At 40.9% G+C, this 25,643-nt stretch overlaps 2 protein-coding genes across 3 annotated transcripts in view; one reads left to right on the forward strand and one right to left on the reverse strand.

The window, feature by feature from the left end:
- Positions 1-25,643, reverse strand: part of LOC108651688 (short-chain dehydrogenase/reductase family 16C member 6) — a 184,647-nt gene that overhangs the window by 49,028 nt on the left and 109,976 nt on the right. The window lies entirely within an intron of this gene.
- klg (klingon) overlaps positions 1-25,643 on the forward strand; it is a 62,762-nt gene that overhangs the window by 34,371 nt on the left and 2,748 nt on the right. Inside the window, exons 3-6 of the mRNA XM_018113703.3 lie at positions 17,022-17,159; positions 22,951-23,151; positions 23,242-23,363; positions 24,876-25,026. Coding sequence (XP_017969192.1) covers positions 17,022-17,159; positions 22,951-23,151; positions 23,242-23,363; positions 24,876-25,026 — 612 coding nt within the window. The remainder of the gene's footprint in view (positions 1-17,021; positions 17,160-22,950; positions 23,152-23,241; positions 23,364-24,875; positions 25,027-25,643) is intronic.

A 25,643-nucleotide genomic window follows, 5' to 3' on the forward strand; every position in this document is an offset into this window, starting at 1 on the left:
GGCGAATGCGCTGTGATTTAACGTTTGACAGAAATTATAAAAACAGCCGTCGTGGGAAAAGGGGGCGGGCGGCGAGGTGTAACTGCTGCGGGGAATATTCACGGAGATAACCCGCAACATTCCGGCGTCCGGGCACATTTTCAAAACTCCGATAATTATGTTAGACGCGCCAACAAAACATTTCCTTTGACATTGAGCCAAAAATAAAAGAAAGCCAAAGCAGTTGAAACAAACTTGACGCAGCTGAAGCTAAGCCGAGTAAACCGGGCCAAGAAGCCATTACAATGTTTATGACTCGAAGCGCGCTGGAATTACGCAGGCCAACAGCATTTTGATGGCCCAGAGGCGGGCTACACTTTCGGGAGGGAATATGCATATGAATATGAATATGAATGAACCAGAGTGGCTCCACTCCTTCATTTGCTTATCGAGATTTGCCAACTGGCAGAATCATATCCTTTCGGGAGAGCTGAAAACGTTTTTAAAGGGCTCTTCAATATGTTGATGTAATGAAGCAAACATCATTATTACCCTTTATATATATACCACATTCGATTATCATGTCATTTAATAACTAACGTTATCAATAATGTCATTTACAATTGGAATCTTAATGATTATATGTATTAAGATTACCATATTTATGCCAGTTCATTTCATATTCCTAATGAATTTCTTAATATTTTATAGACATTCACATAATTATATTTAGCTCAATGATCATAATATTTAAATGCTTTCCATAAGCCGAAGATGATGAAGAAGAGGAAGAGCGGGAGCTGGAACGACTGAAGCTGAGCTGCTACCGGCTCGCTTTTATATAGGGCCGGCCCTGTCACAAACAAGTTCGATCCCAACTGCTGAGACTCTCTCTTAGGGTTTGTCTTCTGGCTCAATCATGAAACGACAAGTTAGGGCTCAATTCTCTTATACTTTGATTATTAGATTAGTCAGAACACATACATATGTACATTTATACGGTTATTATTGCCCTATAGAATAAATTAGTTACTTTATAAATTGTTGTATATTAAATTTGATTCTTATTTGTGAAAAGACAACTATTCACATATCTGAGAGTAGTTCTCTTTAAGGAATGTTATTTTTAATAGCTGCTGCAGCAGTCTCTGCCGTGGAAGTCTCTAATGGGGGTATAGAGAAAACTCAGCTCAGTTAATTCAATAGCCGATTGCTTTTGGGTAAATAAGGATTTCGCGAAAAACTAAAAAGCCCTGGCTAAGGCTACAAATCAGCAAATCAAAGTGAAAGCGCAAGTTGAAATATTGTGACAGTATTTTTTCATACATCTATAATATACCGAAGAACAAAAAATTATCTTAAATATATGTACATACATAATAGAAATCGTATAGTACTTTTCGTAGAAAATTGATTTGTAATAATAATAATAATAATGCAAAAGAAATTAAAAACATTCTCTAACTTCTCATAAAAATGGAATTGCTGCTTACAGTGCAATTCGAATATACGAAAAAGTTTGTCTGCTCTCTATGAGGTAAACTTCAATGCACTGCGACATTTGACAATTCTTGGCTTTCAACGAACTGGAATGGTTGAGCTGTGCTTCGTCAGATCGATTGGGGCAACAAAGGCCAAAAATGTCCGTTTAATTGACGGCAGCTGTTCCATTTGTGCCGCATCAACTTAAAAATGCAGACGAAATCGTCAGGTTTTGGGCAGCAGACGTGCCTTTTAATATGCAGAGCACAAATTTGAATAATTTGTCTCCGAATGCTGGCAAATTATAGCGGCTTATGTTTCAATTAAGCAATTTTTGCACATCAGGTGCGTTTTATGGGTGCCAGACGCGCCAAGGAGCAGCAGGAGGAGTAGCAGGAGGAGGAAGAGGAGGAGCGGCGCACAGAGCAAACAGCCAAAGGCGGACAGCAATGACAACTAAGCTCTTTAATGCCGCCAGACGACAGCTGTACACGGCACAAGGCATTATAATAGGAGGACAATAATAATAACGGCAAGGAGAAGCAGCAGCAGGAGCAGCAGCGGGAGCAGCAGGAGAAGACGAAATCAGTTGGCAGAAATATTTCAAATGAAAAGTGACACAACGAATGAATGGAGAAATGAAATTAGAAATTAAGTTTGGAGACACGAGTAAGACCCTTCAGTGCCTGGCTTCCAGAGACTTCAGCTCCAGCTCCTGCTCCTGCTCCCGCTCCAGTTCCTGCTTCACATGTTGCCAGCGGCCCGGGAACATCGACGCATCGTGGGCACATGAGCCAAAAGACTACTTAATGAATAGCCCCGAGTTAATATTTGCCTTTGCCTTGCATTCCTTCTACTTTTCCTGCTTTTGCTTTTGCTTTTGCTGTTGCCTTCTCTGCCAATTCTCCAGCATTCTCTTTTGCTGTTTATTGTTGGGGCGCAAAAGGAAAAATATTGGAGTTTCCTGTTAGACAAAGTACACAGGCACAGCTGAATAAGCCCGGCCAACCAGTCACCCAGTCGACCGAGATTGTCAAACAAAATGGCTTTTTGGTTTCTCTTTTTTCATACACAAACACACACACACACTCTCTCACACACTCACATATCTCTGCCTGCTCGAGTGTGGGCCGCTGTAAAACATAAGCAAACAATTTGAAAGCATTTGTCAGCAGGCTGCAGCTAATAAAAAATCGCCTCAGGCTCCCACTTCAAAGTGCAGCTGTTGCTCGAGCTAGGGAAAGCAGCCAAATATATTGGCAATTCTTTGGTCATTTTGTGCCCAATGTTTACGGCTTAAAGTGTGCAGAAATTGGAGCGAAACTCTTAAGCAATTGTTGTACGTGTATAACAGAAGTGGCAAGGAAAGCAGCTCATGTTGAGCAGTGTATCGGGTAGACTCATTTGACAAGTTGTAGAACATGCAGCAGAGCTCAGTGAATCGCTGGGCGAGTCTAAAGGCGTATTATGGATTGAGCTGATTTTAGATATTCAAATTAAGAGCTGATATGTAGAAGGGGCAAGCAAATTTAGCTTATGTTGGACAGTGTAACTTGAGCACTTCTGATGAGCTATAAAAATCATCATAATGTTTGCCTTAAGCTAATCTACTATATGCATATCCTATATACTGGCCTCCAGTACAACTCACTTGGTAATTTCTAGCAGTGTAAACAACTTTTGCAAGTAATGTGGGCCTTACAAAGTGGTTTGTAACGTGCTTGTAATATGTCGCACTACAATGCCAGGCAGTTGATATGAGCTTTCCACGTTTCCCTGTGTCCATTTGCCTCAGAGTCGGGTGTAGCCAGCTGCACAATGCGCGTTCATAGTTTCAGAGCAGCCGATGCCAGTCAAGATATGAAAAGTTTTCCAATTACTCTGAGCGACTGTAGCATAGATCATGTAAAACTCTCTGTAGAAGTGCTCAATCTATAGCTGGGCAAGTCCCTGATACTACAGGTTAGTCCACAGGCCGAGCTGTATTTGATTAGCCACGCCTTCAGTACAATTATAGGCCTATCTGATGCAAGAAGCATCAGGACTCAATCTGTTTACCACTGAAGAGGCTCTGTGACTAGTCAACTGATATCAAGAAGCTGCCACGCCTCAAAATGAACAGACATCTGAAGAAACGAGACATACGAGCACATATACATATACATATATAGCATATGTAGAACTCACTATTGCCAACTCACACACTTACATACACCCAGACGAGCATGTCATGCAACCAATATGCTCTTCACTCTCGCTTTATGAACGAGCACAAAAGTGGAGTTCAAGTCGAAAGCCCTTATTCTGCTGTAGTATTAATCGACGCATGTCACTGATTAGCCGCAGGATTATTGTCCATATGCAAAGCGCGCACAAGCACCTGTATATACAATACATATATATTCCATATGTATATGTTTATACCATAGCATAGGGGTAGCTAGATTTAACCCTTTGATGTGCCAAACAAAGGGCACCATTTGAGCCTTGATAAATGGCAGTCACACACTAAACTGCCTGCGCTGCGAAGCAGTCCACAGTGAGGGGAGAAACGCACAGAAAAAATATGGCTGGCAATCGCACAGTGGAATCAGCCTACGGCACACGTTAATGAGCAGGCTAAACAAAAAGTAAAAAATAAAAATAAAAAAAGGTAGAAAAAAGTAACAATACATTATGAATTTTTTGCGTTTACAAATTAAGCGTGCATGTTAAGAGCGAATATTTTATAGAAATGCGAAACGACAGAGGCGACAGGCAGCACAGTAAAGTACAATTATGATGGATAAGCCAAAAATAGCTGGTAAAAAGCAAGTAACGGCGCGCTAGCAGGACCAGCAAATGCCCTGGAATGGATGGACGAGCAAGAATGGACAGACAGACAGTCGTAGGTCCAGTTGAGTGTGGCTAGATCAACCCCGCTCGTAGTCCTTCCCAAGGGATATGTCACGCAATATACCCCCAATTGTCATTCTCGCTGTGTGTACAGGGTATACAAAATGGCAACTGCTTTTGAGCTTCCTAATGGAATGCGAAATGAATTTATAAACACTTAAATCGCATGCATAAAAACTTTCTTAATTTCCATTTCAATTTCAATTTCAATTCAAAAGTCAAACTCAAACAACATTTTTGTGGTAATTTGTTTCTACTTTCAAGAACTTAAAATCAGCCTAGGGCCATTTGTTCATTGATAGCAAATATATTTGCATACTCGGCTCCATTCCTGTGAAAGCTTGTGCAATTTATTATTTAATAATGTTAAAATAAGCACTTAATTAAATTTACAAAAATGAAATGAAAAAAAAAAACAACAGAAATAAATAAATTACACACGCTGACATTATTAATTATTTATTTAAAGGCAATTTGTTTACCTTTTATGTGTGCTGCAGCAGAGCCATGCAGCGCAGCATATATACAATATATGTATATGTATGTATACACTGACTGCAAGTGCCACGCCCACAAGTCAATGAAACAACAATTCACTAATTAAAAGTGTAATTAATTTTGCACAGTTTGCATTTTGCTTTAGCCTCTGTCAATGCCAGAGCTTGCATACATACATATAGAGGGGGATACATGCATGTAAACATATTATACACATATGCTTATGCAAGTGTAAAGTGAAATTCAGGGCATCATTCATAGGAAATTCATTCTTCAAAATCAATCAAATTATGATGCTCGCTCAAGTCGGAGCTAGAGTATATTAGTTTGAGCAGTTTGACTTGACTGCCTGTCCGCCTCTTCTATGTATGAACGCCTCGATCTCAGCACCTGTTAGTGCTAGAGCCTTGAAATTTTCTGCAGAGCTTATTGCAACTACTCGATAACTATTGTCATTTCTGTGCAATCGATTACTTTAGTTAATCGAGCCTTCTGTTTACTATGAGCGACTCTCATGCAGTCTTTTGCGTATGAACTCCTCGATCTGTAAGTGCTAGAGCCTTGAAAATTTCGCTGGAGCTTGTTTCACATAATTGATAACTATTCTAACTTCTGTGCAATCGATTACTTCAGTTAATCAAGCCTTCTGTTCACTGTGAGCGACTATCACGCAGTCTTTTATGTATGAACACCTCGATCTCAGCACCTGTTAGTGCTAGAGCCTTGAAAATTTCGCTCGAGTTTGTTTCAAACAATCGATTACTATTGTCATTTCTCTGCAATCGATTACTGCAGTTAATCGAGCCTTCTGTTCACTGTAAGCGAGTATCATGCAGTCGGCACCTCAGCTCAGTCATCTTTAAATAATCAAATCGAGCAGCTAACTGTGCGCATTGGGCGCCATGCGAGTGGTCGAAATTGGTATTTATGTTTGCTTAAACATTTGGCACTGTTTTGAGTTTCATTTGATATGTTATCCAGAAGGGAATAACGCATTGAGGCAGCCAGCATATATACAAACGTATTTGTATGTGCATGTAGTCGTAGTAAAGCAGCTTGTCAAGAAATCTGTTTGGTTTCTTGCGGAATGGCCCGAAAGTCTTTGCGAATGGTGCGCTCGCTTCCTTCCTGCCTCGCAACTTATGTGCAGCATTTCGTTTCCGTTTCCGCTTCCCGTGCAGACAGAACTTGGCCAGTCGCCATTGAATGCGTAACACACACACACACATACATACATTCCTTTTCCATGCTACATTCGCTACATTCGTGTGTGCATGAGTGACTGGCCATGCGAGTGTGTGTGACCTAGTTTCGCTGTTATTGCCAAATATCAATTTGAATTCGGCTAGAGCCAACAAATAATTTTGTAATAAGCAGCGAAATTAAGAGCAATTAGCAACTGCTTGCGGCCATTTAAAGTAAACTTGATGGACTTTCGAATAGAAGATGGAGATGGAGATGGAGATATAGTTAAACACGCATTGACGGGTGCTTGGTTAGGCTCGGAGTGGGAAAATGATGTGAGGAGAGAAGACATACAAGAATAATAATAATAGAGAGGCCAGACTCTAGCTCTGAATTGGTTTCTGAGACATAATAGCAGAATTACGTTAGATTGGCATTATAATTGTATCAAAACATCTGCTAGACTTTAAGAGACTTTTACGTAAATCTTACTAGAACTACTGGAACTACAAGCCTAGGCAAATAAAACTCTTGCTTCATATGAATGTTGAGATGATTCAAAGATAAACTCTTAAGAGTTATGTAATATGATATCATAAACACGAGCTGAGCCTAAATTGAATCCAACTTGAAAGTGCAGCTACTCGTAGGGGATGCACGACTATGAATAGCTAAAATGGAATATGTGGCACACAAATCTAGGGCTGTTAGTGACATCAGCTTGCAGTGATAGACTTTGAGCTGCAGTCTGAAATGTAACCCAGCCACCTTGAACTTGACTCGTAAGAGAACAAACTTTAGTCTTCATTCACTCATCCCTTTCATTTCCTTCAAAGTAAACATATGAAGTGCCTCAGTTTTCAACTGTTCTAAGCGCTTAAGTTCATCATTTATAATTCGTGTTTGGCAAATCAGTTGCGCAAACATTATAATATTCAATTTACATTTGCGTCTATTGACAAACTGAAAGTTTGCATTGAGTGCAGCTCTCATTTGGATTTATAGCTAAATAATGAACAAACACACGACTGGCTACAATTAATTTGTTTATTCGCGTCATTAGGGCAAACGCGTTGGCGTCATCAAATGCAATTCAAACAAACAAACCGCAAATTATCCACATTAAAATTTGCGCTGCCTTCAAGGCTGCGCACGATAATCAAACAGAGCTGAAACAAAAACCGAGACCGAGAGAGAAGCCGAGAGAGAAACCGAGTGACCAGCAGGAGGACAAGTAAACAGCGCTTAATCAAAAGCCAAAGCAAATAGAGTTGGCTAAAAACAAAACTTAATTATCAAGAATGTTTACTCAAGGCACCTCAGTGGCTGGCTAAACGCAATTAGATATGCGAGCAGCCCAGTTATGAGTGTGAAGCGTTCCAAATACTACAATTCAGATTCGAGCTCTCATATATTCAGCTAACTAAGTGGCTAAGCGAGCTAACTTGACTACAGTCAGAGAGACAGAGAAGGAGAGAGAGAGGGAGAGAGAAAATGATATTAATTAGCTTTGAATGGCGCATGAAACAGATAAAAGAGAATTGAATTTTTACGCGCCATAGACAGCCAGCACACAACAGGAAACAAAGCCGAATCGAGGTTGGAGCAGAAATGGACAGAGAAATTGCAAATAAACAGAGAACAAATGCAAAACAAGTGGGAATGCGCCTGGCGAGTCCCTCTGGCGGCGCACTACTCGCTCAGGAGTGCAAAAAGTGAGAAGCAAATGTATATGATATGATATCAGCTATATAGAAAGAGAGAGCTGCTCAATAATGTAAGGCTGAGTGATATAAACTCTCCTGCATACCGTTCTATAGTTTACCTGGAAAACAGACAGACTCTTGGAGTTTCTACGCCCACCTCTATATATGATATGGCTCCTAACTACTTTTAGAATAGATTTATAGTATATTTTAGATATATGACATGACTTTAAGAGGCTTCTGTATATACATATATAATTTATAATGAATCTTAAGGAAAGCACAGATAAAGTCTGGAAATCCCAAGTTGATAACCATATATCAGTATATCGAACAGTGTATTGGAGTAAAAGGCTTTTAATAGTGTTTTGACTAGCTTTCTGAAAGCGCTTCGATGACATTTCTCACTCAGCTTATAGAGAAAGCAATATTAATAATCAACAAAATAAATCGATTTTCCTGACTGTTCATATCCAAGAAGTCATGACTATCACAAATATATGTATTACATGATATATAATAAATACAATAGTACGACTATGTCTAGTCTTCAGCTCCCATAAGTATTTATGCTGCTATAAAATATATAAAGTTTCCCGTTCAGGTGCACAAAATCCTTCAGCCGAGCAGACAGGAGGGAAAAGCTTATTCATCTCAAATTGCAGCTCTGTAGCTGCCAGCAAGATGACACAAATAGACTCCACTTGAGAGTGCTGGGCGAGCATAATCGTTGGGCGTAAGTTCTCGGACCAGGAACTGAAAATGCGGCACGGAAACGTCTTGTATAAAGTGTGGAACAAATGTTTCACGACAGACCAAGAAGACGAGGAAATGTGAAAAGTTCAAAGACGATGACAGGGAAAAATAAAAGCGGAAAATTGAATGCCCACTAAGCGAGAGAGACAGAGAGAGAGAAAGAGTGAGTGAGAGAGAGAGAGAGACAGGATGCTGGCTGGCCATTATACTTTATGCAAATGCTGTGGCAGCTTTAACAACCCAAAGGCAAATGCCCCCAGTTCGTGGCATAAGCAGACCCCAACCATGTGGCCCATCGCCTGACGTTCAGCTAGAGGAAGGGAGAGACAGAGAAAGTAACAAGAATAACAACAACAACAACAGTGTAACCACATATACCATGCATTTTAATTTAATTAATTTAAATTCTTAATGCGATATTTTGCCGCCTTCGCATTGCCGCGAACGTGAAAGCCAAAGCCTAATGCTTTGCCTCCTGCACTGGCCGCAAAGGCTCTGCTCGCCTCGTCTTCTTCTCCTGCTACGTTTTCTGCTGTCGCTGCATTTGTTTAATGCTGCGTAAACAATTTTTAGGCGTGCCAAATTAATAGCCAACGGCAAGCGGCGGCCGACAGCCAAAGCGTCGAATTTACTGCCGAACTCATTAAATGCCATTTTCCAGCCAATTACAGAGCAACAACTTTAAGCCGAGTTCTCTATTTAAACTGAAGTTCGCAATTCAGAGTGTGGCTAACCAGACTCGCTGAGAAGTTGTGGCAGAAACAGCAAAGGAAACTCTGTGGCAAGAGTCAGCAAATGAGTCAAGAAAACTGTGAAGAGAGAAGAGGTAGACTGTCTTTAGTATATAGAGTAGGTTTATAGTAGAGTATATATAACAGGTGAGATGAGAGCTGCAGTAAGAGCTAAGAGAGCAAGTAGCGAAGAGAGCGAACCAGTAAAAGAAAGGGTGTTGGCGCTATGTTATTAACATACTGCTGTTAATGGCATAACATGGCGATGTGGGGCAGGAACGATTCCTGTTAATGGAATCTAACATAAACAGTCTATTTGGCTGTCTACACATCCTTAAGAATGCAGCCATACAGAGAGCTATGTTAAGGCCTCTTAAAATATATTATAATCTATTAATCTTAGTCTCTTAAGCCATACAGAGAGATATGTTAAGGCCTCTTAAAATATATATTAATATATTTATCTTAGACTCTTAAAATATATTAATCGATAAATATCGATTTAGATGGCTTTTGTATTGCATAGCGGCATTAATTAGAGAATCCAACGTAATTTATTATCCTACATACATATGTATGTTATTTAATGAAGAAGTCTATAGTAATTGAGGCATTAGGGCTTAGCATATATGTACGTAAGTCCATTCAAACGTACATAATGCCAAAGCCATATTGATTAGTTACAGCAATGATTATTTCATTGACTGCTATGTGCACAAGTCCATAAGCGAATGCAGCTAAAAGCTCAGCTAATCTTATCAGCATTTCGATTAGTCGCTGGCGACGAGAGCACTGGGCCCACTCGAAGTGCAGCAATCTATTTCCATTAAGCGCATTCAGCAATTGGCCCAGTTGTAGAGCAACAACAGCGCAACAACAGGCATAAATCAAAGCAGCATCAGCTTGCGATGCAAATGAAGAAACTGTCAGAGGCAGAGTCAGAGTCAGAGTTAGAGTTAGAGTCAGAGTTGAAGTTGGAGCTCACCTGGCATCGGAATCAAGCAGAGTTGAGCCGGATTCAAGCAGCGACAAGCGGATGCAGAGCAACTTGGCAAAGTGCATCGCGCTGTCAGGAAGCAAGAGTTAACTGGGGAAGAAAAATGTGAAGGAGTAGAAAATGGCGTGAAAAGCATTTCACTTGCGGATTTAGCTGAGGAATCTGAAAATTTAATGCGCTGGGCGGATAGATAAATAATGTTATGCAAATGATATGTGCATAAAAGTCAACAGATTCAGCAAACATTGAGCCACCCATCGCACCACCACCACCGCCCCATGCCGACAACAGCCTCGAGTACAGTGCACCAAATGACTGGCAGCTTTCAAATGTGAAACCAGTTAGAAAGATGAATAGATTGACTATCAACATGCGAAAACGCTTCGCAGGTTCACGGTCTCTGCGCGCTCCTCGGAACTCTGATGCGGAAGCAAAGCACAAGCTGGCAACATTTGCATATTTCCCTGCTCGTTCGCCTCGAGTGAGGGGAGTATATGTGCCCTTGCATGCGAGTCCAAGTGCAAGCAAACTTGCTATTCTAAGTAAACTCGAGTGTACTCTCCACTTGGGAAGTTTTTCGATAGAGTTTACAGTGTAAGGTCATCCAAGGGATGCAGAAAGAGAAGAGGGAGGTTGATAAGGTGAAAGCTTTTTTCGATAATATTTTCCTTGAATGCATCGATGATTATATGTGTATATCTGTCTCTCTATTGGTATATCTCTTATTATAGGCTTATATATAGTTATAGCTCAATATATCAAATGATCTATCGATGTCTCCATCAATCCAACAATTTATCTATCGATCTATCACATATCGATCACTCTATCCATTCATTTATCTATCCATCTATCTATCCCAACTCCAATCGATTCAAAATTCATGCCCTGAACGGGTATTGCCAAGTTGGCAACGCTGCAGGAGCCATGTTCTCAGGTCTTTGGGTGTCAAATGGTCTGGCCCTCCCCATTAGACACGCCCACATATGTAGATGAATGTGTGGCATTCGACGTTGGAATGACATTGCACTAGTGTTGCCGAAATTGCAGCGAAATTGTGTGCCAGGATTCGCTTGGCAGTCAGCGCTTGAAAGCCGACTTTGGCACCTGACGTTGGCATTTACTTTTTTCGCTCTCATTTCGGGCCCGCCCCGTGCACAGGTGAAAGCGGATTTTGATAAATGCTTCGATGGAGAAGTCAAGTGAGTCAGCCAAAACGGCATCATCTTATGGCAACTGACAGCCGGCAGGCGCCTTTGTCGTGTCATCAGCTACTCTGCTAAATTACGACCAATAAAACTCGGAAAAAAAATATGGAACGAGAAAAAACACGTAGAGCTCTGCCTCTGCTTCTGCTTCTTCCTCTACTTTGGTTGATGAACAGCTCCAAGTGGCTTACTATGCGTTAATAATTTGCATGCATTTAATATGCATTTGAAAAATATGTGAACAGAAAAAACCTTGAGCAAGGATAAGAAGAAAGAAATGGCTGGAGGAGCCAGGGTAAAGGCAATTTAGCTCGCGGCTCTTGTGCATGGAAATCTCAACTAACAAGCGAACCATTCTCTCCCTCCAGACAAAAAATGAAATGAAAATGTTGTTTTTGTTGTTGTTTTTCTCGCACCTCGATGCGGAACATGTTGAAGGCATTTCAATTTCAGCATGCAGCAGGTTAGAGCAGCTGAAATATGTGTAGAGCTAGTCTGTATGAGGGATCTGAATATATATAGAGATTTAGGGGGCATACAAAACACCAAGAAGAATTTTAATAGAATAGAAGTTGAATAGAATTCATATAATTAAAGTAATTTCTATTTCCCTCAAGTATGTTCTATCTAAAATATTCCTTAAAATTGATCTCTTTCCTTATTTTTGACTTGGCATATTTATTTTCTAAAATTTTTTCAAGAAGAGTATACAATCTTCGTATATACATATCAAATATAAATTCGCAACATATTTTGTTATTTTTCGCGCTGCTCGACGTTTCTCTGTGCATAATTTAAAATGCTGTGAATTGCAGATAGAGCAGCGCCGTCAGGTGGATGCTAAAGAGAAGTAAACACAGAACTAATAGCAAAACATGCAAAGATGCTGATCGCAAACACACACACACCAACACACACACATACAACCACAGCTACCACACACACACATAGAGAGGGCGCATATCTGGCCAAAGTTTTAATGAAACAAAATGTGGCGCTTACGTGTGCTGGGTAAACGTAAACGTATAACCTGTGCAGAGGTGAGCGGGCTCAACACCTACCGTTCGCCCAGAGCATCGCCAATGTTCAGTTTGAAAGGTGTCGTCGCGTCCAACTTTACCGCAAAAACCAAAACAAAGTTTGCCAGGGCCCCACGTCAGAGCAGCCACAGGAAATGAGAAAAGATACCAATACAACGGAACGCCATGTTGCAATATGCATATGACTCGCCCGTACCACCCAAGTGGGCGGCACCGCCTCCCAAGGTGAGCGCGTGCGAGTGAAATGATGAAGCGAATTCGCTATTTTACAACTGGACAACGTGTCCTCTGCATGCCACATATATGGGAAATGAATCATTTTAGGAAATAACACTCACAGCGCGAATCGTATGACAACTAAAAGTAGGTGAGAATATAATTGGGAGCTGCGGAAACTCGAGTGACATTGCTATTTGAATGATATTCGATTTGTTTTTCTGCTTTCTAAAGCAATTCACTCAGGGCTACGATCTTAATGAATCTTAAGGTAAGCTGCTCAAGGTGAATGATGCAAGCTAAGCTAGAGTTTCCGCTTATATGATTCTTAGGATATTCCAAGCCATCATTGAAACTAGACTGATTGAACTTGGAATCTACAAGAGCGATCCTTATGAAATGTAAAGAACTTAAGTATGATAGATGGACTTTAATATCGAAAAAATAGATGAGAGCTTTCAGGAAAAGTTTTTGTACAATATTAAGCTATACAATGCTCTTGTATATATGATAACAGCACACATTCCAGATTCCAGTCCAGATTCAATTTTTATATTTATCGATATTTATCGATATTATGGCAATGGAATTTCGAATCAAAGTGAAATATTAAAATTTTATTGTCCTATTTAAGCAAGAAGATGTCCTTAAAAGCTCAAGCCTCCAGCTTTGAAACGCTTTGAGAACGCTGCTTTAACAAGTCAGAGCATGACGAATCGGAATGTTATTTCTGCTCGAGCATACCGCGACTCATTCAAGACACATTCTGAGTGCTATATAAATTTGCATAACAGCTTCAAGCCCCTCTTCAGAGCCCCTTTGCAGAGCATAATAATTGCAAATTCAATTTCGACACAACGCAAAGCCAGCGCCGCGGTTAGGCGCAAACAAGCATATCATCTGTTTGAGCAGCTGTTTTTCAGCAAAAGTTACAAAATATTTCGCTCAAATGAGAAAAGAAAAAAAAAACAGGCTAGAAATAAAGGCTAGAGACCACACAGAGATACTGTGAAAACTACACGAAATTGGAGCTGCGTGAACACTCGATATGAATGACATTCGCATTGAAATGTCTGCCGGCTGCTGCTGTGGCAAGGTGCGTGCTGCTAACAAAGCCCTTTGGCGAAAGGATGGCGCAGCATTTTATGAACAAAAGCAAAGCGCTAATACCACATTCACACATCGACACACACACACACACATGCAGAGAGAGAACCATAGAGCCACAGAGCCACAGCGCCGCATTGCCTTGCCGAGTGAAAGCTGCGGAGCTGTGTAGTGTTTGGGCTGCCAGCTCACCTGTCTGCCTACCTGAACACTTCAAAGTATGTGAGTGTGTGTGTGTGTGTGTTTTAGATAAATTATTCAAGCAACAACTGCGCTTTTTAAAATCGAGTTTGTTGTGTGACGACGCAGACGACAGGCATTTGTGGTAAGCACTCGAGCACAAATCTAAAGTATACCACACACATGTGCAGGTGTGCATTTGTTTTCGTTAACTGTCTGTACTCTATGTGTGTGTGTGTGTGTGTGTGTGTGACCTAATTCCAGGCATGCAACAAAAAATAAAAGGGATTGACGTTGCAGCTCATTTTTCAGCGCTGAGCAGATACTCAGCGCAGAAGCGTGCAAAGTTAACAAACAGCCAAGAAAGTGCAGCTGAACGACGTTGAAATACTCTAACTGAAGAGACTCCAGCAACTGGGAGTTCGTTGAGCAAAGGTTGAGCAATGAAATTTGGATGAGAGCTCAACAAATCCAAGTTTCAGCCACTCGCCAGAGTTGCCCGACTGAGCGACGCGGCAAACTGATTTACAGACGAGCACACTTAGACTGATGAAAGTTGTTTCAACTCGAGTGTGTGCACGCCTGCCGAGTGTGGGTGCACTGCAGTTACAAGACATTATGCAGGGAATGCCATTGAAATGGCTGGCTAATGGGGTATGCTGCAGCTGTTGGAGGCGTATGTAACAGGCTCATCTGATTTATCGCGCCTCGATTGAAACTTGGAGTTGATATACCCCTGTTGTATGTGCCCGCCAGTCGTGCATACCCGACTAGAGCAGTCTTAGTTGTAGATATCTTAACTGAATCTCTTGCAAATTGAAAAACTTGACTGGTTTGGCTGGGTACACCCGACTAGAGCACCCTTAGTTTCACATAACTTGACTACATCAACTGTATTTAGTCGGGTCTGACCGACTATAGCACTCACAGTCATGCCCACTCCTGATGCCAGACTAAATCCCTTGCAAATTGCAAAACTTTACCTAGCCGGGCATACCCGACCGTAGCACACTTTGTTACTCCAGCCAGCTCCACTTGAATTGCTTAAATTTCGTATGCATTTCATGCATGCAATTTAGGGCCAACTGCATGCGGCATGCAGAGCCCGTGTCCAAGGCTCTGACATGTTTCGTTTGAGGCTCAGCTACGACGAATAATTCCTGCTGAGAGGCTGAAAGTTTTCTTCTAGCCAGTGTATTACGTCTGTACTGAACAAATACTTGCCGCTCTCTATGCTGATAAGAAAATGTTTATCTATTTACCGATATTTGTGTTGTTCACTTCAAAGTAATCCACCTCAGTCATTACAGCTTCCACATTGATGTTGTGGCACCCGCGGTGACGTTGAGCACAGCTTGACAGCGACTTCAAAAGAAGTGAAGTCTCGCTCCTTTGATTAAAACTTGGGCTATCGAGTGACTTGACTGAATAAACTTCACTCTCAGCTCCGTCCGCTTCAGCTTTAAAGTTCCGGGCGAATTTAATGCACACTTCACACGAGTTTCCAAGTTATTTGCCTCGTGTTGCGGTCATAAAACGAGCAATGCTCAGCCACAGCCGCACACACTAGTCGAAGAAAGGTTAACTCCATCCCAGATTCACCTGCGAGCCAAGTGTCAGCGCCAGAGACGGTGCCGGTACAGCAACTAAGATGTTGGCCGTCTCTTGCAAAACATTTCCAATGTCCAGGGCATGTGTCTCGGGGCGTCGTAAAAATGCAAAAGTGCAGTCAGTGCGTATACGCGATATTTTTGGATGGAGAGAGGGTGAGGGAGACAGAGAGAGCAGGAGGCATCAGGGGAGCACTGCTAGACAAATTTGCTGATGTAGCCAGTTTGATGCCCTGTAGCCATTAGCAAGGGGGCATAATGATGTGACAGACGTGCTTGAATATGATATTTAAATTTGTGATAAGGAAATGAAACTGGATTTGTATAGCTGACATATCATAACTGTACTATGAGTGCGAATATCTATGCCTCTCAAGGATATGATTTATATAAGACATTAGAATTTTCGATTATGAAAGTGTAGCTGATATTCTGTCTGTTCCTAAACCTGGAATGTGTGAATAGTTTATAATATATCTAAATTCATAATCTGTGAGATATAGCAATTGTTTTGAAAGAGTAGATCCTTAACTCTTTGCTACCTTCGCACATTGGGATGACATATTAAAGATCTGAAAGTCTCATTAAGATCGCACAACTAGAGCCCGAGTTCAATGGGACTACTAGCTACCAAGAATGGAGGCAGAAGAAAAGTGACTACCTATATGTGTGTCTATCGAACGATAACTCTACCAAACAGCATCTCTATACAATATGCCGGGTGTTTGCTAGTCGTTCTCAGCTAGAGCGCCCTCCCGAGTTGTTGTTGTTGTTGTTTTTTTGCCCGTACCTGCCTGCTTAATGCCAACAGTCTTACTTGCTCCTCGGGGCGCTTTTTTGATGGCAAACTTTTATTTTCGTTTTCCCATCCCGTATCCAGTTGTTGTTGCAGCTATTGTAATCAAATTTGTCACGCTGCGTTGGTGTTTGAGCTAAGAACTTGAGCAACTACTGAAAGTTCGCTTAGGGTCTTGAGGCCAGACTTTAGTTGGCTCGTCGCGCACATTTGTCGCCAATGCGAAGAGGCGAACATGTCTTGGCCAGCTAGCTAACTGGCTAACTGGCTAACTGCTAGCTGGCTCGATGTCTGGCCCAAGTCAAACGAGCTTAAGACGTCGTTGAAAGTGGCTTAAGGCATTTTCGCCACACCAAACGACGCCCCAAGGAAACCAAATGGCGCAATATGCTGGCGCAGCAGAGTGCGGCGCCGATTAGCGTTGAGCATATCAGGTGGCATCGATACGCGCCTGGGCCGATGCTTACGAGCAGCCGGGGAGCCATGAGCCGGGAGTAGGGTAATATATTTTTATGCTAATTGAAAGACATTCCAATGGAATATAAATTTATAACCGATAGCAGCCAGCCAGCAGCACTTCCTCCACCTACATATATCTAATGTCTTTCTGGTTCTTCTTCTTCTTCTACTTGCAGGTAACAACGGCGGCCAGCCCCTGGCGGCCTCCTCCACCTCGTTGACTGCGGCGCAGCCGCGCTTCCTCTCGCGCGGCCACACCTACCGCGCTGTCGTGGGCGACACTCTGGTGCTGCCCTGTCAGGTCGAGAATCTGGGTAAGCATAACACGCATATCGAGAATCGGAATAGAAATTCGCATAATTAATAGATCATTATTATTGGCATTAAATATCGCAAATTCCAATCGCATTTCGTTCGATTACCGTAAGCCGCAAAGCCGAATAACAAATATGCAAATATGTTGCTAGCCAAAATGTCGCTCTGCATAAATTTTACAAAAACATCCATAAACAATGGCTAACAGAGTGACAGAGAGATAGAGAGAGGGAGGGGGAGTGAGAGCGAGGGGGGGCTACATCAACTGAGCAACAATGCAAAACCAACAGCTGTCAACAGCTTGTCGCTCGTCGATTCCCTGCACAGGCCAGCGAGCAGCATATTTATCAAATCACAGCTATAAATTTATAAACACAAATCCAATTCGATAATTAAAGTCGTTCGTGGGCAAGAGGCAGCTCGCAATGGGCGTGGCCTAAATTTAAACTCTGCTTTAACATTGAAGGGAATATAGAATTTGGGGAATGCCAAACAGAATTCGAAAAATTATTAGATAAAAGCAGAACTTTAAAGGTAGCACAAGGTTAAGGGTGTTCTATATACAAAGGTGAAGTAAATTCAACTCATTCCATAGAGATATTTTGTCGGATGGTCAAGCTTATTCCCCAAACTTTAAGTTGAGTCCAAAATTTATAAAAATATTACCCAAAAATTTAAAGTTCAATTACAAGAGGAAACAATAATATCAGCAAAAGGGTTTCAGCCATAGAACAGAGACAAATCCATATTGATTTTGTGTGAAAATAAAAGGAAAAGAAGTCGAAATTGAATATTCAGGGAATTATATCCATATTTTTGGCCAATTTAGTCTTTTAAAGCTCTGCTGTCCTGTAAACCGAGCCTTAAAGCTGTTATTTGTGTGGAACTCAAACAACTAATTTTTATATTTTGCCCTAGCCGAGCATCCATTGAAAATATTTCATTCGTTTTTAGGAATTTTTTCTAGTTTTGCTCACCCTGAGCTGGAAGACAATCTGTGATGAGCTTGGTTTTAGAAATAGGTTCGTTAGACAGCTGACTTTAAGGTTTGTCTATTCATGTCTAGAAATAATTCGTGCAGAGGTGCATTCAAACTTTTACTCTACTGCCTTGCCTTGCCTTGAATATCACATTCTCATATAGAACTTTCCCATATGACAGCATTCCTGTCTAAGCTTCATTAGGCTCAACTAGCTCAAGTTAGCTTATATCAAGCTGATGCCAGCAGCAGAAGCTCGGTATTAGATTTTGGCCATGTCCATTCGATTTGGGCATTGAAGTTAATGCTTGGCTGCGTATTGGCTTGATGATTTGCTGAGCTTTAAGGTGGCCCAACTAAATCGTATTTTCGTTTTCCATTACGATTCAATGTGCAAAATACTTTCAAGGTTCACCTTGACGTTGGGAACTTGACTTCGTTGGCAACTCAATTTCCTTGGCTCGGTATATATGGCCTCCAGAAGCTCTGCGAATGCCCAGTGAGTCCTATCGAAGGTCAGATCAAAGTTCCGCTTGTCAAAGTTTGGCTCAATAATGAATTCAATTCAACGTACTCTGGCTATTTATGTATACCACATACATATACATATATATTTTCATTTGTAGAGCAGACTCTCTGGCAAATACCAAATGTATAATTGAAGCACTGAAACTTGAATCGCATTTCCAAATCGATTCAATGTGATTCAATGAGTAATTAAACTGTTTTTCAACTTTTATACACGAACTTAAGGATCTCACTTGGCTGTTGAACAAACAAATTTGCCAATACTTGAAAAGTAATTTTAATAAATTCACAGAGCGGCCGCTTAAACACCTGTGCGGGTAAAAGCATTTTAAGCATTTATAAATAAATAAAAAATTCACAGAAATCATTTATCATAGGGCATGCACACACACACACACGCACTCGAAAATGACCTAGTTTAAGGGGAGAAATTGTTGCAAAGAGTTTTAATTGCAGCTGCCGTTGACAAGCCAATAAATAAAATGCAATTAACCAACCGGTCGGTCGGTCCGTCGCTCGCTCGCTCGCTCGCTCAGGCGGTCGTTCGCCCGTTCGAAATGAAAATAAATTGAACATTGACGGCATCGACGACAATGCGACCGAAATCTGTTCGGGCTGTCAGTTATCATTGGGCCATATGGAAGCCGGCATCATCAGCAGCAGCAGCAGCAGCAGCAATAGTAGCAGGAGATAAACGCATTCGACGCATTCTATCAACAGCTGAAATATTGCCGTGCCACGCATATTTGTTTAAGCAAACTTATTCACATGCTTTAAATAATATTGTTGGACTTGTTGAAAGGGGCGAATTTAATCAGCTCTCATATTTACTGTTATCGCATTACAATGCTCTGATGGGATATGCCTGACTAGATAAGACACTGAAGTCGGCTTAATGCTGCGGTTGAGCTTGCTCTATACACATATACGTGTATCTATGAGCATGTGTGTGTGCGCATACATACAGTTGCAGTACCTTATTATAATGAACTGATTGAACAACGATGCAACCTTAATAAAATTCGCAGTTCTCACTTCCAGGACTTTAACATTTTAAATTAATTTGAGGGAGCGGAAGTCTTTCTTAAATCAACGTTTGGCATAATCTGTATAATCAGTGTAGAGCCCCACATACCAAATTTGTTGCTTCAATAGTGTTCAAGTAATGCCGAATATCGATTTTTATCGATATAAGAATGAGTTATCGAAAAAAGGGAATGAAAGTGTTCTTCGCCTAGCTCATGCAAATATATGTTTCAAATATGAAGTCTGTAACTCCAACAGATCTCGAGATTGGAGCATATGCAGACATATATATCTGCAGAGATAGCTAGATAGGCATATGCTCAACAGATATACAGATAGCATTATCAGCTGATACTTCTACGTCTTCATCCGCCTGTCACACGCGCTCATACAAAACCAATATACCCCTATGAATTACTAGACCGATTCATAATAAGCAACCTCAAGACTGTTGAGTGTTCACTTGTCATCTTCAATGAGTGTTAAAATAAGCAAGTCTCGTGGCATATGTTTGTGTTTTGTCAACAAACTAATAGGAAAACAAACATCGATGTGTAGAAGGCAAACATTATTTCAACTCGGACTATTAGCGTTGCCTTACTGCAGTTAATCCCCAATTAGTCTTTAAAGCAAGCGACAGACACGGGACGGTTTAATTGCGCTATTAAATTACCTGCCAACTGCGGTAAATAATGGGAGGGGGCAGGCGCAAGAACATGGATTAATTGACACAATTGAGAGCGAAAGACAAGGCGGCCCAGGGCGAAATAGTATTTAATCCAATAAAAGAAATTAAGTATCAAATGGTCGGCGAAGCCCTGCGTCATGCAAATGCTAAGAGAATAAAGAAAACACAACAGAGCAAGAGCTTGAGTGAATAGCTGGGGCAACTGGGGAAGACCGCCTCAGCAAAGTTGCATAGGAAATGCAATTAAACAATTTAAAAGGTAAAGTTGTGCAAAGAGACGGACTGGGAAATACCCTATGCACAGAAGACTCTGCTAGTCGTTCACTTCTCAGAGCTAAGCTCAAGTATTTCAAACATTTGCAAGCAGCATCAGCTTTAGGTTTTCCAATTCGCCAACAACTTTGGCACAAATTCATGTTTTACAAATAAAAGAGTTATAAAATATAAATAAAACTCCATTTTTATTGGCCAAAATGTGTGCCGAGCTCAATAATATGAATACACTTTGACGGGGGCATGGACACAGCTGACAAACCTCTCGACCCGCCCTACCGACCTACCGTCCTTTCGCCCACCTCTGGACTCAAATGCAGAACAATTACGAGCGAGCAATACGAAATTTCAATCCGATTCAATAATAATCAAAGTCATAAAAAGATGATTGTGTGCGTTTAAGTCGATTTTATAGGCGCCCTTTGAGTAGGGCAGGGCTCCAATAAAGGCTTATAAGAGACCGTTTTTTCCCCCTCTCTGGAGTTCCCTTATCCCTGCGCTCACGTAAATATTTATGTGCTGTCCCAAGCATTCGTGTGTGTGTGTTTGTTTGTATTTTTAACAGGTTTATGCCAAGCTGCCACACCCACACATTTTGTGGGCAATTCGAGTTGCTGTTGGCCCTCAGAATGCCTAATGCAGTTAGCATTACAATTTGCCGTTGACAACTTTGACTCGAAATGTATTTTCATCAAATTTCCCAGTCAATTATTATTTTATTCATGAATAATCGGATTACAGCAACAATTTGCTAAAAACAAAAGGGAAATTTTTGTAATTTTTCAATTTTACATTTTACCAAGATGAAAGTTGGTTCACTTTGTATTTCTAAAGGCTTGCTGTGGTAGGGTTGAGGTATAAACCAGTCGAGCACTCCCACTCTCTCTAGAATTCTCTTTGCATATTGCTCTGCTTTAATATTAAATTCAATATGAAAGAGGCAGAAATTTGAGACAGTCTTAGACATATGTATATGTATATGCATATGGTAAAAATATGCTTTAAGGCTGAGGCTGTTCGATGCCTTTGAACGGTTTGTTAATGTTGTAGATGGCCAAGTGGAGCGACTCAGACAATAATAAATAAATAAATTATGCGCTGGGCAAACGCGTTTAACAAATTTATGCTTTGCCAGCCATAAAGAAACGTAAGTTATATAAAATATGCAAAAAGAAATGGGAAAGAAAAAGGAGAGCACAAAAAATCTGTTGGCAGCATCTGTGAAATTATGTCATTTATATGAGCAAACACACTAAAAAATAGATGAGAACACCAGAGGACAGAGCAGACAACAGACAACAGACAGCGGACAGCGGACAAGAGACAACGGACAGGAGACAGCATCCAATTGGATAGCCAAACAAGAGACTGTACACAGCTTAGCAGACAGACCCAAAAGCGGATAGCATATTAGATAGATGGCTTTATATTATATCTATATGTATAGGGCTATCTCTTTCTCCCTCTTTCTCCCTCTCTCTCGCTGTCTCCCTCTTTGTTTGTCTATGTGGCTAGTCTACAAACAGAACTACAATTTGAACTCTGCTGCCCACTTGAATGTCATTTATTTGGCTTTTTTGAAAGCGCGAGGGCTGTTTGAAAACTATAACTCCCGCCAGACTCAAAGTTTATGGTCACTTGAAGCTTAAGCCTTAAGCAGCTTTCTTAAGCTGCGAGATCTAGACATTGTTTTAGTAACTAAAGTGAAGCCTCTCCTTGCAAATTGATGAGCATTTATATCGTTGGGCTATGAGATTCTTTAAAATACCACTTGAGTCTGCTTAATCTGAGATATGAACTTCTATTCTAAGAGAATTCTAAATTTGAAGCTCTACAAAGAATCTTAGAAGAGTCGAAAGCTTAAAAACTTTGCCACAGTCGGTCGGAGGCATTGTATACTCTATTGCAATCCTGGAGGAATATCATAAAATCCTTAGGGAAAATGTTTTTCGAACTGCCCCTTACCCATAAATCAAAGCTGGGAGAACATAATATAATTTAATATAAAGCAAAATAGAATAATAAAGAAAAGTTCTTTAGTTCCCAAAAACTCTTCTGCCTTTTCTGTTGCGCCTCATTCTCTTCGCGCAACCCTCGTCTTATAACTGTCTCCTTATATTTGTATTGCGGTATTTAACAATAAATTTTCCCACCAACAACAATAATAACATGTAGAAGTAGAGCATACGCTGACATTTTTGTTAACGCCTTTTCATATATTTTCTGTGTGTTTCTCTCCCTCTCTCTCTCTCTCTCTCACTCGCTATCTGGCCGTCTCCTCGATGCTCCTTTGCAGGCAATTTCGTGTTGTTGTGGCGCCGCGGCACAAATGTGCTCACCGCCTCGAACATTATGGTGACACGGGATGAGCGCGTTAGACTGATAGATGGCTACAATCTAGAGATATCCGATCTGGAGCCACAGGACGCTGGCGACTACGTCTGCCAAATCAGTGACAAAATCAATCGGGATCAAGTGCATACGGTCGAAATCTTGGGTGAGTTTACAGTTGCAAACAAACTCAGCTTGAAATGGAGAAATATTTTGATAATAATATTTTGAATAAATTCCTCTGCTCTTTAAACAGTGCCTCCCAGTGTGCGCGCCATACCCACATCGGGCCAGTTGCAGGCGCGCAAGGGCGGACCCATTACGCTGGAGTGCAAGGGCTCGGGCAATCCGGTGCCATCCATTTACTGGACCAAGAAGGTTAGTATTTGCTCTTAACTTGAACCTGGAACTAGTAAAAATATCAAAAGTTGAACGAAGTGAATTTATTCCCGAATTTATATTTCAATATTTGCCAGACCCCATTTCACCTACTCTATACACATATTCCCGATTTCTAGTCCTAGCCCACCTTGACATAGATGCAAATATCAAAATATGACAAATAGTTCAACTAATCAAGTTGTTTCTGACTTCATTCTGAGGCAGCATAAACAATACAGATGTAGCTTCATAAATCAAATCAGAAACATGCTAACATCACTTCCATATCATTTCGAATGACCCCTCGCCTCAGTTAAGAAACCAATTCCAATATTTGCAATGTTAGTTCAACAATGACACCTCACACGCTGTCCTCGAACTCGAGCCAAAGTGTTAAGCCAAGAACTCGATGTAACCATAGACTCGATGTAGCCGATGTAGGGAAAGCAAGTCAGAGTGCTCCCATGGGGAATGCCCAGCTAGGAAATACCCTGACCACCGCGCAGAGGTACTATTCAATTCCATTGTAAACTCTTTTCGGTCGGTCTATAATAATGGATAAGAGATTTATCATTTATCTCTATGAGACAGATCTCAACTAGTAGTACCTATATTAATTGAATGGCATTTAAGGCTGGTTTATGAGCTAGTAGAGAGTATTTAGCAGCTCATAAGCTCGCCTTAAATGGCATTCGAAGTCAACTTTGGCTCAAGTTTAAGGCCCTCGACTGTAGCTAAACAGAAATGCAGTCGGAGGAGCAACAACAATTGAAATAGAGATTTGGCAACTTTTCAATGAAACAAGTGACAAAATGTGCACATAGAGAAAGAGATAGGGAGATATATGTATAGGAAGTTGACTGACTATCAACCTGCTGCCACCTGCTTCGTAGGTTCCACCTTCGGCTTGGCAATGCAGAGACAACGTTTGGCTTGCTGCACTTTTCGACATTTCCGTTCGATTTGTTTGCTTGCATGCTTTGCTCTTGACATGGCCAAAGCTCAATCATTCGATTCAGCTGCGGGTGTGTGTGGGGTGCTCGAAGAAGTTGTATGTCATTTAATTTCGCTTCAATCTAGTGCCATTTCCGGCAGCCCTAACACGACCCACAGCATGTAAGTTCGATTTTCTATTTGCTTTGCGAGCTGATATCGACACGTGTTCCCCGTTGGCCCACGACGACACAACTGTCTCAGCCAAGAGGCAGACTTGGCTACATCTACATGGCCTCTTGTGACACTCTCCCACCCATCACCTCCCACCACTCACCTCCCACCTCATCTCTCTCAGCTTGTACTCGATTTGGTTGCTTACAGTTGGCTGTAGGAACAACGGGTTAACTCCTCTGTTACATCTCTTGAAGTCGTTTTCATTCGCCCTATTTCTTTCTTTTCGCTCTCTGTTGACAACTGTAGTTGACTTTTTGACATCTCGTACTCTCGCCCTCAATGACTTTACATTTATTGCCAAGCAATTCACTGCTTCTTCTACTTCTGTCTTTCTTATAGAGCGGCACGGGTAAGTCGCCAGCCCGCATCGGCGATGGACCCATCCTCACCTTGGACAAACTGGAGCGCCAGCAGGCGGGCGTCTATCAATGCACCGCCGACAATGGAGTCGGTGACCCAGTGACAGTCGACATGCGCCTGGATGTCTTATGTAAGTTTACCATGGAATTATCTATATACAGATATATATAATATTTATCTATATGTATGTATACAAACACATATACATATATTTATGTATATACATTTCACAATTCGATTATGAAATTTTCTATTTTTTTATATGCAAATTATTTGCAACCATAATTTCGCTTTGCCATTTTAGTTTAGACAGAATTTTTAGGTTGGCTTAATAAAATAAATTTTTATGTGTATAATATTTAGTTTTCACATTGCAATCCAAGTTTTTCTTTGCCATTTCAGTTGATTGGGAATTTTCAAAGAATTTCTAATGCACTTTGCTAGACTAATATAATTTTCGACAAATGGATTGTCATTTTTGGTACTTTTAAGTTTCTACCAAACTCATAACAGCTATAAATAAAAATTATCTAAGCAAAAAGTACACAGAAGAACTAAAATTTCCTCAGAGAACTGCGGAAATTTTATGAAAATTTGTATTTAAATTAAATACTGACTTAAATACTCTAAGTCAGGAGCTGATTCAAAGTTATCTGATTTTAGATCTCAGAAAATGTATTTTTTTATTTATTTTTTATTTATGCTCTTACTAGCAACTTCTTGCATCATTATTGAACGAATCAATCT

This window comes from Drosophila navojoa, chromosome 2 (genome assembly GCF_054131105.1).
Source record: "Drosophila navojoa isolate 15081-1374.11 chromosome 2, UAZ_NAV_1.0, whole genome shotgun sequence".
Taxonomy (NCBI): domain Eukaryota; kingdom Metazoa; phylum Arthropoda; class Insecta; order Diptera; family Drosophilidae; genus Drosophila; species Drosophila navojoa.